Source organism: Lissotriton helveticus, chromosome 8 (genome assembly GCF_964261635.1).
Source record: "Lissotriton helveticus chromosome 8, aLisHel1.1, whole genome shotgun sequence".
Taxonomy (NCBI): domain Eukaryota; kingdom Metazoa; phylum Chordata; class Amphibia; order Caudata; family Salamandridae; genus Lissotriton; species Lissotriton helveticus.
The window spans coordinates 800,275,043-800,291,967 of NC_136069.1; the positions used below are offsets into that span (position 1 = coordinate 800,275,043).

Here is a 16,925-nt window from a genome sequence, read left to right on the forward strand (position 1 = left end):
AATTTCAAATTAAAATGATTTTACTGACATGATTTATAACCTTGATTTGAACCACAGCAGTTAGTTGTTGTCTGTTCCTCATGTGTATCTATGACGACGAAGGCAAAATCATGATTTTAAAGAAAGCATTATATATCTTGTATGTATTATTGTATGCTATTAAAATTTTATTTATATAGCACTTACTACTCTGACGAGGCATCAAAACGCCTTTAGCATAGTAGCAGGCTATTTTGGAACCCAAAAATGATTAGTGGTGTATTAGTATAGTAAAATTTGAGTTAATTTGAGTGGTGGACATGTGAGTCTGTTAGTTGGAGTGAAAAGGATAATGGGGGATAGAAAAGGGAAGAGTCTAGAAAGTGTTTATTGGGAGATCATAGTAGTAAGATGAGGTTTGGGATGAGTATACAGAGAGATGGAGGAAGGAAGAATCTCTAGAAATTATGGCTTAGTATATGGTGCACAGCAGAGCGGAGTCCAGACTTATTTGCATATGGCTGGGTTCAAACTGGAATGGCATCGAGAGCAAAAAAAACAATGGATTTAGTCCCAGATCTCTGCACTGGGATGAATGTGTGACATTGTTCTGCATTCTGTCCATCAAATGTTCTTTTTGACAGCAAAAAGTGGGGGTAACCATGAACGTAGATCCTACAGTAGTAAAATGAGTTTTGGGATGAGTCAAAGGAGGGATAGTTTTGGGGTGATCTATGGAGTCATGGAGGAGGGAAGAGTGTAGAAAGAGTTATTTTAGAGCTCATAGTAGTTGAATGAGGTTTCGGATGAGTCGGTGTCAGGAACCCCTTATCTTGTAACAGTGTGTTCCTTAAAAAAACTTTCTTTTAGATTAAAGGGTGTTGAGTTTAAGAAATATCCACGTTGGAGAAAAAGAAATCACAGGAAACAAATGCTCAAGGTTGTCCTGTAGCATTTAACTCAATTGCAAGGAAAACATTCTGATTTGGCCATTGTTTTGTTGTGGCAAGGTTTGCGGTCTTGTTGTTGTGGCTGCGAGGTAAGGAGAGACACTAGTGCTCACGTGCAGGCTATGCGGGTAGCACTTAAACTGTAGTTTATGGCCGTTCAGGAGTTTTTGACTATCATGCTCCTTCAGTAAGTATTTTAAAGGAAGAATTCAAAATTTTAAGGACAAGTTTGCCCTGTTTATGCTTGTTCCTGCCCTACCTTGACCTGTCTGGTGACTCCACGCCATTTCTGCCACTTACAAGGGGGAAACGCGCTCCATACCGAGCTACCGCCGCGCCAGGAGACATCAGCGGCAGCGGAGCGGACTCGGTACCCCAGGGGGACCTGCTTCAGCGCACGCTGTGCGCGTCATCATCTAGCGCCAGGAGGCGCCTCAAAAGTCGGGTCCACCCGCAACGCGGGACGCGAGCGGGACGCCGGGCGAAGCCCGGGCCAAGGGCGGGCCCGTTTTAGCCCGTTCTAGACAGTGAGAGACTGGACTGGGCCACCCCTCTTACTTCCATCTTGTAAACTGAACTTTGGCAAGGTAAAACCCGCTTATATCCACAGTGTATTGTAGTCTATAACTGTTATATAAACCCACAGGGCCTCGCTGTTTATTATTGTTTGCTCACTATGTCCAAGCAAAAAACGCCTGTCACCCCGGCTAATACAATGCACAACTACCTGGTCCAGGTAGTGTCAAAAATTAATACAAATCGGAGGTCCTCCTTGGGCATTGAGGACTCGCCACCTTGTGCTCAATTGAATCAATCAGGGGTAACTCAGTCTGCCACTGACGATCTCATTTTCCCCGATCTCATTGAGGTTCCAAATGAGCAACCACCCACTGATGTATCCATGGCCCCTACTGACCAACAACTTGACCCGTTTACAGACCTAATTAATCTAGAAGACCAAGATAAATCTGTAACAATTGAGGAGCTTGCTATAGAGAGCAACACTCCCCCCACACCGGTTCCCGCTCCAAGAGCTAAAAAAGGGATTGCTAAGGCTCCTCCTAGAAGAGGTGGCCTACGCTCTTGTAAAAATAAACCCGCAACCCCCCCTAGACGAACAAAGAAAAGGATAGAGGATGGGATAAGGGAAGAGGAGTACGAAAATGAAGAAGGGGAGGATACCCTCTTAATTAAGCTTATGGGTACATTAGAGTCTAAACTATTAGGTTTAATGAAACCCCTCATATCAAAAGTTGACCAATTAGCCAATAAGGTCAACAAGCTGGAGTCCCTGTTAAGGAAAACCAACGAGGGGGTGGGGGAAATATCAAACCTAGTAGTAACTAAATTTGAACAACTGGAGACGGCGGGGAAATTACTTGGGGTGAACATGAATATTGGCCCACAAGCTCCCTCTGAGCAAGTCCAACAAATTAGCCATATGCTCGATAACACTCCTGATATGGTCCAAGTTCCAGATGCAACCCAATTAATGAGCAATACTATCCCTGAGATTCTGAATCCAGAAACTGCCCCAGTTGAACTAATAGTTGAGGCCTCGCCCCTTATTTTAGTACTAGCAAACACACCCTTGCTGAAAACTGGACAGATTGAGTCACCTGATTTCTTAAGAAATAAGGCCCTTCAGTGGCTTAGTAGTAACATGCACACAACTCCCTGGGGCAAGGAAAAACTATCTGACGATCTGCTTACAGCAAGAAGGGTTAGGTGGATAGGTACTAAGGCGAAGAAATTCCAAGGGGATTGTGTGGTCTTGAACTTTAAGGGACCTGAAGTCCTGCCTGATGTCCTACGGAACATCCTCCCCCCACAACGTAGGACAGCTGAAATAGTTCCTTTGACACTGGATTTTTTCTATAGCAGAAGAGGTATAGTAGCCAAACCGAGTATATTAAGAACAAAATGGACAGTTGTGGGAAATAGAATTGCTAGGTCCAATCCAGTATGTGAGTGGGGGTTAAATTTGGACAACCAATATTCTGTGTTAACTGATTTAAATGAGTGTGATTGACTCGCATGTGCCTCCTCCGCCACCCTAGATATGCACCTGGGCCAAAGTTATGTTAAGACTCCCATGCTAGACGAGCCTACAATAGTCCCAGATGTATTTCGGACCACCGTCCTAGAGGAAGTAAATAGGGTTCAGGTGGGACAGAAAAGGCTATTGGAAGAAACTGAGATGTCACCAACATTGAGTAATAATGTGATACCGGGAATAGATCCTACAGAAACAGTAAAAGCCCCTGATATTGATCATGCTCACACCCTAAAGGCCAAACCGAAACTATCAATTGTTTCATGGAACATAGCTGGAATTTCTAATAAACAAAACATCCCAGACTGGGTCGATTTTACTAACTATTACGACATTGTCATGTTCCAAGAAACTTGGTCGCTTACACCAATTTTCAGGCAAGGGTATTTGAATTTCTACGTCCCGGCTTTAAGAAATCGAGTGGGACGTCCCTCGGGGGGCCTGTTAATTTGGGTACGCCAAACTTTGAATTGTTCGGTTAAACAAAGGTCTATACCCTCTAATGATATTTTGGCACTTGATATCACCTGGCAAAATGGTCAGCAATTAGCCCTGTTTAATCTCTATTCGAGGGGAGTTGCCAGGGGTAAATCATCAGAGACCCTAACGTGTCTTGAGAACCATATTGAATTGCTGCCAGACCCAACCCATATATTAATAGGCGGGGATTTTAATACCACCCTTGAACCCCTGGGTGAGGAGGATAAGATCCTGGCCGAAGATGAGGATACCAAGTGGGGAATCCCCCAACTAGATATCCCAGTAATTAGGAAATGGAGCACGGTAGCAATCCAACTGAAAAGTTTTTGTCTTTCTAGAGGACTTAGAGCAGTCAATGGGCGAGCATTGTCAGATCCCAGGGGGAATAATACCTTTGACAATGGCCGATCAGCCAGTAGGATAGATTATATACTCCTGGATATAAGGGCTTGGGACAAATTGGTAGATATGGAAGTGAAGGATAAGATTGAAAGTGATCATAATCCATTGTGTCTGACGCTACATACCTACCATGACAAACCCGAGCATCCTATAGAGGATCACATGGTTACGCGGGACCTTGTAAGCTCAAATAACACTCGATATTTGAAGTGGAGCATGCTCCTAGAAGATATTCCCAAACTGGAAACCCTTAGGAAAGTAGTGGTGGGCGAAGTTGCTAAGATTAAGTCTCATTATGGACAGTCCGATTTTATTGACTACATGATGGCTGCCCATGAGATACTCTTCTCTAGAATCCAAAGCTTTTTGCTTAAAAAAATATCTACAAATAAAATAAAGAAAGCCCAAGAAACTAGAGGGTGGTATGATAAGAGCTGTAGGGCAGCACGAGATAATCTTAGCAGGGAACTAAGATCAGGAAGGCCAGAAGTAGTAAGGCTGGCAAGAGACCAGTATAGGCAGGTTCAAAAACTAGCAAAGAAGCGTTGGGACGAGGATTGCTGGCGTGAACTAAAGGAGGTTTGTGCCTCCAAGGATTCCAAGCGCTTCTGGGCTTCAGTAAAATGGGCAAAGGGTGGCATAGCACCCCAGCCTGCTAATAATGTCGCAAAAAACAGTTGGATAGAATACTTTCGTCCACAGTATGCCCGTAACCCCATGTTTAATAATGTTAGTCCACCTCCGCAAGTCTACTATAAAGTACCTTTATTTGTTGAGAGGGATGTGAGTGATGTATTGGACTGTGTAGCAGGGGGGAAAGCACCAGGCATGGATGGAATTCCGGCCGATATTTTTTTATCCGATCGGAAGTCATGGTGCAGCTACTTTACAATGCTGGCTAATGCAGTGGCTATGGGAGGGAGAGTGCCTGCCTCATGGAAGGGAGCCGAAATAATCCCTATATATAAGAAAGGTGACCGATCCCAGGCTAAAAATTACAGACCCATTAGCCTGATTGATACAGCACAAAAGCTAATGGGTCGATTACTGCAAAATAAACTGCAACAATGGATTGACGAAAACAACATTCTGTCATCCTATCAAGCTGGGTTCAGGCCCCTAACTAGCAGCGTTGACCAAGTCCTCCATTTTCTAACAATCTATTGGAGAAATGTTATCCTGAAGAAGGGGACATTGTATGCAGTTTTTGTAGATTTAAAAGCCGCTTTCGACATGGTCCCCAGGGAAAAACTCTGGCAGACCTTGGCGGACGCAGGCTTAAAGCAGGAATTGCTTACACTCCTCGTGCGCCTGCACGAAAATAATTTTGCAAGGATACGATGGGGCAAACAAGGAGATGTAACTGATCCCTTTCCGGTTGAACGTGGGGTGAGACAAGGGTGTGTCCTAGCGCCAACACTCTTCTCTATTTACATAAATGGTATTGTTGAACACCTAGAGAAGATTGCCAGTGACGCCCCTGTAATTGCCGGCTCTCGTGTGCCAGTCCTCATGTTTGCGGATGATACACTTTTACTTTCCCGCACCCCTAGTGGGTTACAAAAAGTAGTTGATGCCTTTGGTGTATATTGTGATGAGAGGGGCCTAGAACTAAACACTACTAAAACGAAATTCATGTGCCTCAATTTGCAGTCCTCTTTTAAGGGTGTAATAAAATACAAAGGAACACCATTAGAAAGAGTGGACTCCTTCTCATACCTAGGTATCACTCTGCAAGAAAACATGAGCTGGAAGCAACACATAACTACAACCCTACTAAAATTTAGACAATTAGCAGGTGCCATCTCATTAAAACATCGTACTTCATTGACAAAGCCGGTAAACTGCGTGATGGAAATATATTCCATGAAAGTCCTGGGGGCTTGTCTATATGGATCGGAACTATGGGGTTTTTCAAACCTGAGTGAATTGGGCCGAGCAGAAAACAGGTTTCTAAGAGGGATCACAATGGTCCCCCAAAGTACGCCAACAATCCCGTTAAAACTAGATCTGGGAAGAAAATCTGTTGAGGATGTAGCGAGGCTCCGGCCCCTCCTATATTGGAGACGAGTTATGGTGACCCCAGAATTAAACCATTATGCAGCAGCATTGAGGGATGTCATCAAATTTGATCGTTTCCATATTATCCCATGGTTAAGGGAGTTGCGGGGGCTCCTTACAAAATTGAAATTGGACTATTTATGGGACAACAATGACCTAGCTTGCTTTCCTACTAAGGAAAAGCTAAAAGAGCTATACTGGGAAATGGTATATTGTACAATGTTTAGTGGCAGTACAAGCGTAAATTTGACATCTCGCTTTTTAAATGCAAAAATGTATCCCTCCTATGAGCCTTTTTGGGACCTTATTGAAAAACCATACGACAGAAAACTTTATTTTCAATTCCGCATTGGTACTCTACCTTTGAATGCGTTTAAGAGGCATTGGTCCCCGGCATGGGATGAGAATTGTCACCATTGTAAAGAAGAAACTGAACATATCGCCCATTTCTTGTTTTGTTGTCCACTGTATTTGCCCCCTAGACGTAAGTGGTTAAATCCGGTGTGCTCAAAGTTGGGTACCCGAAGCCATTCCGAAGCCCTTAGGATACTCGAAACAGATTGTTCAACATTGCTTGTGGTTGGTGTAGCAAAATTTTTGGCTTGGTCATGGCTAATCCGTACTCGATCATTAACGGCTATTGCATTACAATGAAATTATGTATATCCTTAATCCTGTTTTTGCGACATGGGACTATTGTCCTTTGTTTTCTAATGTAAAGGAATTTTAAATTTTTTAAAAAATGTAATAATGTGTGTAATTCTGATGTACTTTTTATCATGTCTTATTCGGCATTTAATGTTTAATATGTATTTTTAGAAGTATTTTTATATCTAGTATTTATTGTATAGGGTTAGGTGAATGCTTTTATGACAAATGTCGAATAAAGCTTTATAAATTGAAAATTGCTTGTTATACATTGCGGGGAAAATTCCTGAAGAGAAAAGTTGAGTTCAGCACTAGAGAGCCTTCGGTGAAAAGAAGGGCTCTTATCTGTCAAGTAAGATTGTTCTATTTCATGTTATTGAGCGTCCAAGATAGTCAGCGCACAAGATATTTGGTGACTGTTTTTAAGAGATGCAAATTCATTGTTTTTGGAAGATTTAAATAGGGATCTACTTTGAGAGTAATGTATTAATCTCATGAGGAGACAGAAGAAATATTGCCCCATTTACAGCAATTACAGTGTACAGAAATAAGAAAGTTTTCAGAGTTATAGCTGAGAAAATATTCAAAAGACAAAAGGATATTGTAAGAGACTAAAAGAATACAATTAGAGACAAAGAGACAATTGTAGAAATAAAATACAGCATTGCAGCAAAAAAGGAACACGACAATTTAATCCATGACTGCAACGTAGGAAGTTACAATTACTTGGAAACGACTAATATTTGGAATCCTCATTTCCATCCTATTTCATAGATTACCAGGAGATAGTCAGATTAATTGTTGATTCAATAGAGAGTAGATACCCTCAATGCTAGACAGGTAATATACACCACACAAGACAGAGAATAAAAATAAATAAGATAGGAAAGTACCCAAGTAACAAGGTAATTCTTTGTTATTTTATAGGTGTCAGGACAGATAAATTGCTGTAGGAGCACCAAACGATTGAGGCAGGCTCTCTCTTTCTTTTCCACTTCCCATTTCCCCCCTGCTGGTGTTTGCTTCTGACATACTAGTGCTTGTCGTGCACAGTAGTGGAGGGTATTTGGAGACAGCTCATCCGTTCCTGAGGCGATCGAAAATCAGATAGGCGTGACAGTTGGAGAGTGGAGGATGAGGCTATATTGAGAGAGGTATAAGGTGAATTATAGAGTAGTGCATTGGAAAGAGGCAACTTTTTAAAAAAATATTTGGAGTAAAGTAATATATAGATACGTAAGTACATATTATTATACATCTTTATATCAAGAAATGCACATATCTAGATACATACATGTAATCAAATTGAATGTTGTGCATTTGTGTTCGAGTATGGTGTTTATGTAGGGAAGAGACAACTCGATTAATCTTCTGAAGATAAGATCTTTATCTCTGTATCTTATGTTTGAGGGTAATGAATTCCATAGTTTGGCTGCTTGAACAGAGAAAGATGTTCCATCTACATTTTGTTTTCTTGTATATATGTATAATGTGAACCTATCCAAAAGACAGAGTCAAGGGCAAGGATGGCATAGCTACTTTCTTGGAGCAGGAGTGCACTGTTCCTGCATAGTGATGTAGTATTCTTTTAAGAGGTGTAGCTTCAACTGTTTCAGTAGCAAAGTTGGGGCCATCCTGATGATACAGGGATATTGATATGTTGCCAATTTCTGCTTTTGCCACTGATGGTGGATGGTTTTAAAACCTGGGTTGATGATATAAAATTGGTGTGCTTCCACCATTTTCATAAGCAAGGAGTTATGTTAGTTACCCCCGACACGGATTAGTTATTTTTGTCTGAACTTTGTTTTTGACCCTTGTGTACCAATTTTAATGATGCTTTTTCTTAGCTGTGCATATTCAGATTCATAAAGCATATAACTCACTTATCCAAAAAGGAAGTGAAAGATTCCTTCTTTATTAAAAGGAAATAGTGAGAAACATTGTCTTGACCAAGTTTCTCTAATAAAAAGATCCACTTATTCATGCTCTTCATATTACTAAAAGAGCTGCCTCAGAAAACACTAATGGATTTTATTCTGATCTAACCCAATAAAAACATGTTTTCCCAACCTCATTTTGATTCTCTTGAATCAAGAATCCCAGAGAAGGTTCAAGAACCAGTGACGGGAAGTAAATGTTCTGTGTCACTGTACTATTAGTGCACTATATAATATTAAAGTGGATCTTAAATCTCACTTCTGTCTTTACTTTTTACAATGACCTTCCTGTTGACAAAGGTGATTGCCACAGTATAGTGACCGTGCCTTACATAAAATCTCATATAGAAATATAGATCGGTAACAGTGAATCATGGGGCGATGTTCTGAGTGACATCAAAAAGACAAAGAAAGGGAAGCTTGAGTCGTTTATGTTGTCACTCAGACCCCCAAGAAGAAAAACTTCCTTGCTAATTACCTTTTTTCCATCTATAATTTTTTGTTTGGTATGACCCTCAAAATGATCTGCCTCTGCTTTCAGCTGCTACACAGTGTCACAGATATTCATAACACTGCCTCTGCTCTGTCCCATATGTAAGACAAACAAAAAAAACATTTGCAATACAATATGTCTCGCATTAGTGAAACTTTGAGCTACTGGCATTGCAAATGCTAATGTTAGTCCTTTTTTTGTTTTTGTTTTGTTTAAAAATATCGCAGCAGTACCATAAGTAATAATAAAAGAAATGTCATGAATGAAGGAAAGGGTGCAGTACCAAATGCTAGGTGTCCCTGTGGAGTTGTAAAGGGACCACATATGGTACTGCACCCTTAGTGGAATGATAAAGAAAAAGATTGCTGCTGAGTATACATTTTCATTTGTTTTTATTAAACTCTACAGGGACACCTAGTAACAGCCTGTGGTACTGCACCCTTTCCTTGAGCCCTAATAAGGGAATAGAATTGCGTGCCGTGGCACAAATGCTTTATCAAAGGAAAAAATAAATAGAAATGCATGGCGTGTGGCCGCCATATTTAAAGTAAATACATTTAAAGTGAGCATTAAGAAGTGGGAGCATTTTTTGTGTGTTTTGTAGCTTTTGCCTTTTGGCATGCTTTAATTCTATATGTTTAAAGGTATATGCGCACTGTGCCATCAATGCCTGAAAAGTAAATAAATAGCAAATAAAAATGGGCGGCCATCATGTTGAAAGGTAAAAGCAACAATAATGTAAAGGCAACCACCTGCACTTTAAAAAAAACGTATTTGCTTTTGTAGCAATCGCCACATGCTGCGCTTTAGCTTCAGATATTTAAAACTAAAGCGCTGCGTGCCACGATTGCATCAAAAGTAAATAAATGGAAAGGAAATGCGGCGTTGGTCTGCTCGCCTTTTTTTTCATATTTATTTACTTTTGTAGCAATTGCGGCTCGCTGCACTTTAGCTTTAAATGTGCGAAGCTAAAGAGTGGTGTGCCGCAAATGCTAATAAAGTAAGTAAATAGTAAAAAAAGATTTACTTTGTAAATTTTACAGTAAAGCTGATATTTAAAAAATTACCTCCTCTGCAGCATCAAGGTTTGCAGAAGCGGAATGACATGTTGTGCCTCGTACAGCAACTACAAGCCAGGGCGGGTTGCAAAAGCCAATCAGCATGTTGTGCCTTCTTCAGCAAGACATTAAATCAACTAAATAGTGCTCACTAACTGTTAATGAAACCTAGAGAGTAAGTACACATGTAAGAAGGGCTGGCCTCATGGGAGGTAACAACGGAAGAGATTGAGGTACTAAGGAGGGACTACTAAGCCTATTCATGAATTAAAAGCCACCATTTACAAAGGACAGTAAGAGGAGCCAATTGAAAAGATGGGCGGAAAATGGCCAGAACGTAAAGCCCATACCTGAATACAGCATGTCTCAAAGAGACAGTGCAAGTGCAGCCTAGGTGAAATCTAAAAACTGGCCTCCTGCCACCAGCCCCACTACACTCTGTAGAGAGACAGAGGTTTTGGTCCAATTTTCTGCAAGGTAGACTACCCTGAGCGCGAGGAGTTCTCTTAATTAGCTTCTAGCCAGCCGACCTGGAGACTTCATGAGAACGTGATGGTGATTGAGGGGCCTGTGTTGGGGGTGTTGCAAAACAGATGCTTTTGTTATGTGATGTTACATACAAATGGACATAGTTTAAGTACAATCGGTGTCAAATAACAAAAAAAACTCATTTAATCACAACCTTTTGTGTTGTTTTTAGATATCGATCTCTTCTTAATGCTGGGGACCAAAAGTTCTTGCAAAGTAACTTCCGTCGCTATAACTCCCAGGCTACTCACAAATACATTCCGAGAAGGGCGTTGCTTTATATACCTGGAAACGATGAAAGAAAGATACAGAAAATACCATCTTTGAATGTAGACTGCGCTGTATTGGACTGTGAAGATGGTGTTGCTCTGAACAAGAAGGTAATGCCTTTTTATCATTAAAAATTTTACTTTTCGGTATATGGTCTGCACAAATAGTTTATTTTTGTTAAATCGGGTTTTTCTGCTCTGTTCTTGTTTAGTTCATTCGCTCAGCACTAAGTCATGAGGTTATGCACTGAGGCAGGGCAAATGGACATGACTGAGTTTTGTACAAAGAATGGCAAATTATGTCGCATATGGTGTGATAAAAGGAAAATTATGTGGCATTTGTTTTTTTTTGGGCTAAAATTACATTTTAACGTGCATAGCGTAGTCTAATTTTAGAGTTTTACACAGATGGGCACTAATAAAAACATGGATCCTAACATATTACAAAATACAGACATTTCTTAAAAAGAAGCTGTGCAGATGATTTTTAAAACGTTATTGACCAACAATTGAGTATTTAGTATTGCATGGAAGCCCGGGAACATCCTTTTACTGATACCGTCCTTTGTACCTCCCAGATCAAAATAGTTTGTATCAAATATTTACACCTGAACTTGGGGAGGTTCTTTACCAAAGACACTTAAAAGTAGCATGTTGGTACCCACAAAAATGGAACCCTTTCTTCTGAGGATTGCCAACAGGTCCATTCTTAAAAGATAATAACATCATCCAGCAATGTTCAAACCTGGTCGGTATCTGCATATTCATTCACGAAGATAAAATGTGACCAGATAATGCTCACAAAGAATCAGGATTTGCATTGCATTCCATTTTCATAATTGTTAGTACTATTTGATGCATCAGCTAAAAACTATTTTTATTGATCTCTGTAAAGTATGCAAGTGATGGTCGGTCATGTAGTAAATCCATTAGCGCGTAGAAAAACAGACATAAAAACATCCAGCTTCACGACAAAATTAGGACAATAATCCCTTATGTCAGCGAAAGAGGATTAGGGCAATAAGGAGACACCAATGGAAGCTCTGGCCAAAGGAAGGTTGGCGCACCAGTCAGTAGTATTGACCAGGGCTGCAGGGCACAGACTGCGGTACTTCCTGATACAACTTTGAAGGCACTGTATGCATAGGAAGAATTCCGGGGCAGTAGATGAAGGATAAGAAGCCCTGCCGCCAGAACATACTTGCCTGGCAATCCAAATTGATGGGTTATTATTGTTGCACTCAGTTTGCACCCTTTTGCATGCTTGCCTCTTTTTTTTTTTTTTGCCCTGGGTGGTTTACATGGTTAGGGCTTTGTTTTTCACTTCTGTCCTTCTATAGGTCCCGTTTCCTTGGCCTAAGAGACTTCTACGTTTCCATGCCTGTTTTCAGCAGTGTCTGCCACGCTGCTTCCATTTCACTTGAGTTTACTACTGGTGATTTTACTCTGTTTGGCTGTCCTTTGGTCTCCAGGCAACTGGGGGTAAATATAGAAACTTCCACTACTAGGCAGGTTAGGAGCCCAATTCTATCTTGTGCATTCGTTGCCTGAAGTTATTTATGTTACTTTCATAACTATCTTCCATCCATTGTGCAGACCAACTCCAGAACGTCCTGGCTGACTACCTTCTAATGCATTTCCTAAAGGTTCCAGTGTAGCTACTTGTCATCTTCCTTATCTACCAAAGGTCCGTCCCTTAGCCCTGATTCCAATAGGCTTTGAAACTCACCCGAGAGGGCGAAGAGAGCAATCCTCGTCCTTTATTCTGAGTCACATTCTGTCTGCTCTCGAACCTGACAAGCAGTGGAATTAAATAATTTGTGTTTCATTTTTTAGAATCAATCAGTTTTATGTTGTGGAATACGAAAGCATAGTACACAGCTTCCTGCCTACATCTCAAGCCCGTACAAAAGGGGGTGGTGATGGATGGAGCATCTGAACCAATCAAACGCTCACACCCTTTCTACAGATCTGAGTTTAATTCATCACCCTTCTTTAGCCCACTCCGCCACCCCAGTTCAGACATGGCCATATGCAAATCAATCTGACCCTGTGCCTCATGGGAACAGTCCAGCCCGAACTGCCAAGCCATGCCTTCCCTGGACCAGAAACAAGCTTCCGAGGACCGGTTTCTGGCATTTCAGCTGTCTTCAGCCCAGCTTGCTTGAAACCAGTGGCAAAGTGAGCAAGGGACTCACGTCGGAGCATACCCTGCCAACTTATGGCGAACAAAGTGGTACAAAAGGGGGTGGTGATGGACGGAGCATCTGAACCAATCAAACACTCACACCCAGTCAACAGATCTGGGTTTAATCCATCACCATTCTTTAGCCCACTCCGCCACCCCAGTTCAGACATGGCCATATGCAAATCAGTCTGACCCTGTGCCTCATGGGAACAGTCCAGCCCGAACTGCCAAGCAATGCCTTCCCTGGACCGGAAACAAGCTTCCTAGGACTGGTTTCTGGCATTCCAGCCGTCTTCAGCCAGGCCTGCTTGAATCCAGTAGCAAAGTGAGCGATTTGGTACACTGACCCTATGGGATCGCCATAAGCATGGAGTATAATTCCAAGATAAGTCTTTTATCATCCGACTTGCGCACTAGCCACTTTTCATAGGACGTTAGGGGTCTGGACATGCAGGAATAATTATCCGGGGACGTTAACCAATGCGAGACCTGACTATACGCAAAAGTGTCCTTAGCAGGAAAGTCATAGTCCTGTCGCAGTTGCGCGAAGGGTATCAGCCTGTCCAAGTCAAAGAGGGATCCGACCCGCTTGCACCCCTCTTCCCTCCATCTGTGAAACACCGCCGACTTCTTCCCCGGGGGAATTCAGGGTTATCAACAATGGGAGTCATGGGTGATGGGAACGACGTCCACCCTCTTTTCTGCGCCACTCGGTCCCAGACTCTAAGAGTAGGCGACGTGACCGGCGAAGAGTAAAGCCCTCATGATTCACGGTAACCAAAAACTCCCTCCAGATATTCATGCCAACAACGGACTGGTCCATAAATTTCCAGTGTTTACTGGATGTAGGCCTGTTCCACTCCACAACATAGCGGAGACACGCTGCTTGGTAGTAGCCGCCTATGATCGGGAGGCCGAGACCCCCCTGCATCTTTGGCGAATCATTTGTGAAAACGAGAGCCGCAGCTTCTTCCCTTCCCACACAAACCTATTGATTAGTTCCTGTAACTTCTTGAGCATGCCCTTGGGTTGGGTTATCGGTAACAGCTGGAAGATATACAAGATGCGCAGCAGTATCGTCATATTTACCGCCGCCACCCTTCCAAACCATGCCAAGCGCAGTCGCGACCTGGCGTCCAGCACCTTAGTCGTGTGATCCAGCAGTAAGGCATATTTAAGCGAGACCGCTTTCTCAATAGTCGGGGTCAGACGAATTCCCGGGCGTGTGTCCCTCGATAAGTGAAATCCCTCTGCAGGGCCTCCACTTCCCTAGTGGGAACAGTCAGGTTCAGAACCAGCGATTTCTCCAAATTAACTTTAAAACCCGAGATAGCCCCAAACTTGGCCATTTCGTCTAATAATACTGGGAAGGTTGTCCTGGGCTGAGTGAGCAAGAGAATCACGTTGTCTGCGTACAGACTAATCTTATGGATGTCTGCCCCAAACCATAGCCCCTTGACCTCCTGATTGGCCCCGTATCCACTGAGCGAAAGGCTCCATGTAGAGCGCAAATAGGAGGGGGGACAGAGGGCTGCCTTGCCTCGTCCCACGTTCAATAGAGAAGTCAGATCTACACCCATTGACCCGTACGAACTCCCTGGGGGAGTGGTGTATGCACCTGAACCACTGCAGGAACTTCTCTCCTATCCCAAACCTGCACAGTACCGCAAAAACATAGTCCCACCTCACGCGATCGAAAGCTTTTTCGGCATCGATAGATATGAGGAAGGCCGGCATCCACCACCCCTGCGAGCAATCTATAAGATGTAACAGGCGCTTGGTGTTAAGTCCTCCCTGCCTGGTCGGGATAAAACGCGAATGATCAGGATCAATGATGCCTCCATAAGAGGGTTGAGGCGCGCAGCCAGGATCCCTGCAAAGAGTTTTGCATCCAAATTAAGAAGCCAAATAGGTCTGTATGATCCGCATGCTTGTGCATCTTTACCTGGCTTTAAAATAACCGAGATGGCTGCTTCCGCCATAGACAGTGTCACCGCACCCGTTATCGAGAAAATAATTAAACAGACGGGTTAAAATGGGAAAAAGCTCCACACAGAATGCCTTAAAAAAGGAAGCCGTAAATCCGTCCGGCCCCGGAGACTTGGCCGGCTTCAGTTTAGAGATCTCAGAGATCACCTCCTCAATGCGTATTGGCACGTCAAGATCCTCTCTGGCCGTGGTGGGGAGAGGTGAAATATCGCTCGTATCGAGGTACACCTGCGGGTCTAATGAAAACGAATCTCTGTCGGAGTAGAGAAGGTGATAAAAATTGCAAAAGGCTTCCACAATCTGCTCATTCGCGGTCTGTTCTATCTCTTTTCCATCACGGACCGACTGGATCACAGTGGTCTGAGTCTAACCGAAGCCTCTGCGCCAGCATTTTCCCACATTGATCACTGCTAAGATAACATTTGTGTTTCAATATAAGGAGAGCATACCCCGCTCTGTCCAGATCCAAGTGCTTCAGTGCGCGCCTACGGTTCTCCAACTCCCTCCAGATCCGTGGTGCTCCGGTGCGCTTATAAATCGCTTCTAGCTCACCGATTTCTGTTTCTAACGCAGCGCCCTTATCTCTATAAATAGAATTATAGGCTGCTGCGACCGCAATAACCTCCCCTCTAGCGACAAGTTTCAACGCTTCCCAGACCGATGACAGAGATATCGCACCCGTATCGTTTACCTGCAGGTAGTGCACTATTGTGTCTTGCATGCGCTTCACCACATCTTCGGAATGCAACAAATTCTCTCTAAGCCGCCAGCTAGGGGAAAGGCGCGCACACGCTGCGCAGGCAGGAGGTCAGAAATAAGCGCGTGATCGGACAGGGAGCGGGGGGCTATGTCAGAGGAGAGAAAGCTGGACATGAGTGATGTAGAAGCCAAGAAGTGATCAAGTCGCGCATGCATCTTATGAGCTGCTGAGTAGTATGTATAGTCTTGGGCATTGGGATGCTGAGCACACCAAACGTCACACAACCCACTCTCTGCCAGCCACTCCCTTCCCCCGCCGACAGTGTTCCGGTCTGGTGCGTCTGCTGCCCCGATCTATCCCGGGCCGCATCCATCACCAGATTCATGTCACCACCCACCAGGACCGCAGCATCTGGTGAGGTGAGCACTGATGCCAGGGCTGACAAAATAAAGGGTTCTTGCTTCTAGTTCAGGGCATAAACTGCCCTGATTGTAAGGTGAGTCCCCCCATAGCATTCTAATGGCCAAGAGCCATCCCTTAATCTCTGTCACTGTGGAGATGATCTTGCATGGACATCGAGCTCCTATCAAAATAGCCCCCCCATTTTTCTTAGACGGTCCCGCAGACCATGACTGTTGTGGGAATCGCCTGCCCCGCATGCGCAGCACATCCATGGAAAGCAAATGTGTCTCCTGGAGCAGGCAGCTATCACTCTCAGCATTTTCAAGAACGGAGAGCACCGCAGCACGCTTCACAGATTATTCAACCCGCGGACATTGAGGCTCACCACTTTAAGATCCCTGACCATCTCCCACCTGGTGAGGCACCATGAAAACTAGAGCAGAGTTCCACCCCAACCAAGCGGCAGCCTCCCCGTCCTGCTTCGTAAAATGACCCTCTCCCTTGGTACCTGAACTGATGCAGCGGTTCCCACCCACAGCCCCACCCATCCCCGTACCCAAAATGATCAAAACCATAACACCCAGAGAGACAAAACATTGGCGTACAAAATATGACCAAAGTCTGTCACATTGAATAACATTTGGAAGTTCGTGGTTGCAATCCGCCTCCCTACCATGTGAGGATTAGAACGGAGCCTTCTTATCCATGACGAATCGACAAGACCCTCAACCGGTCTCTACGTTCCTTCCCTCCAACGCCCCTCCATGTGTCCACTCCCATGA

General features: G+C 43.5%; 1 protein-coding gene across 3 annotated transcripts in view; it reads left to right on the top strand.

The window, feature by feature from the left end:
- The window catches only part of CLYBL (citramalyl-CoA lyase), a 2,321,716-nt gene that overhangs the window by 1,065,354 nt on the left and 1,239,437 nt on the right, over positions 1–16,925 (top strand). For all 3 annotated transcript variants that reach the window (XR_013599874.1, XM_078657618.1, XM_078657619.1), the window contains one exon: positions 10,768–10,975. Coding sequence is in view for 2 of the 3 variants with exons in the window: in XM_078657618.1 (XP_078513744.1) it covers positions 10,768–10,975 (208 nt within the window). In the remaining variant the exon portion in view is untranslated. The remainder of the gene's footprint in view (positions 1–10,767; positions 10,976–16,925) is intronic.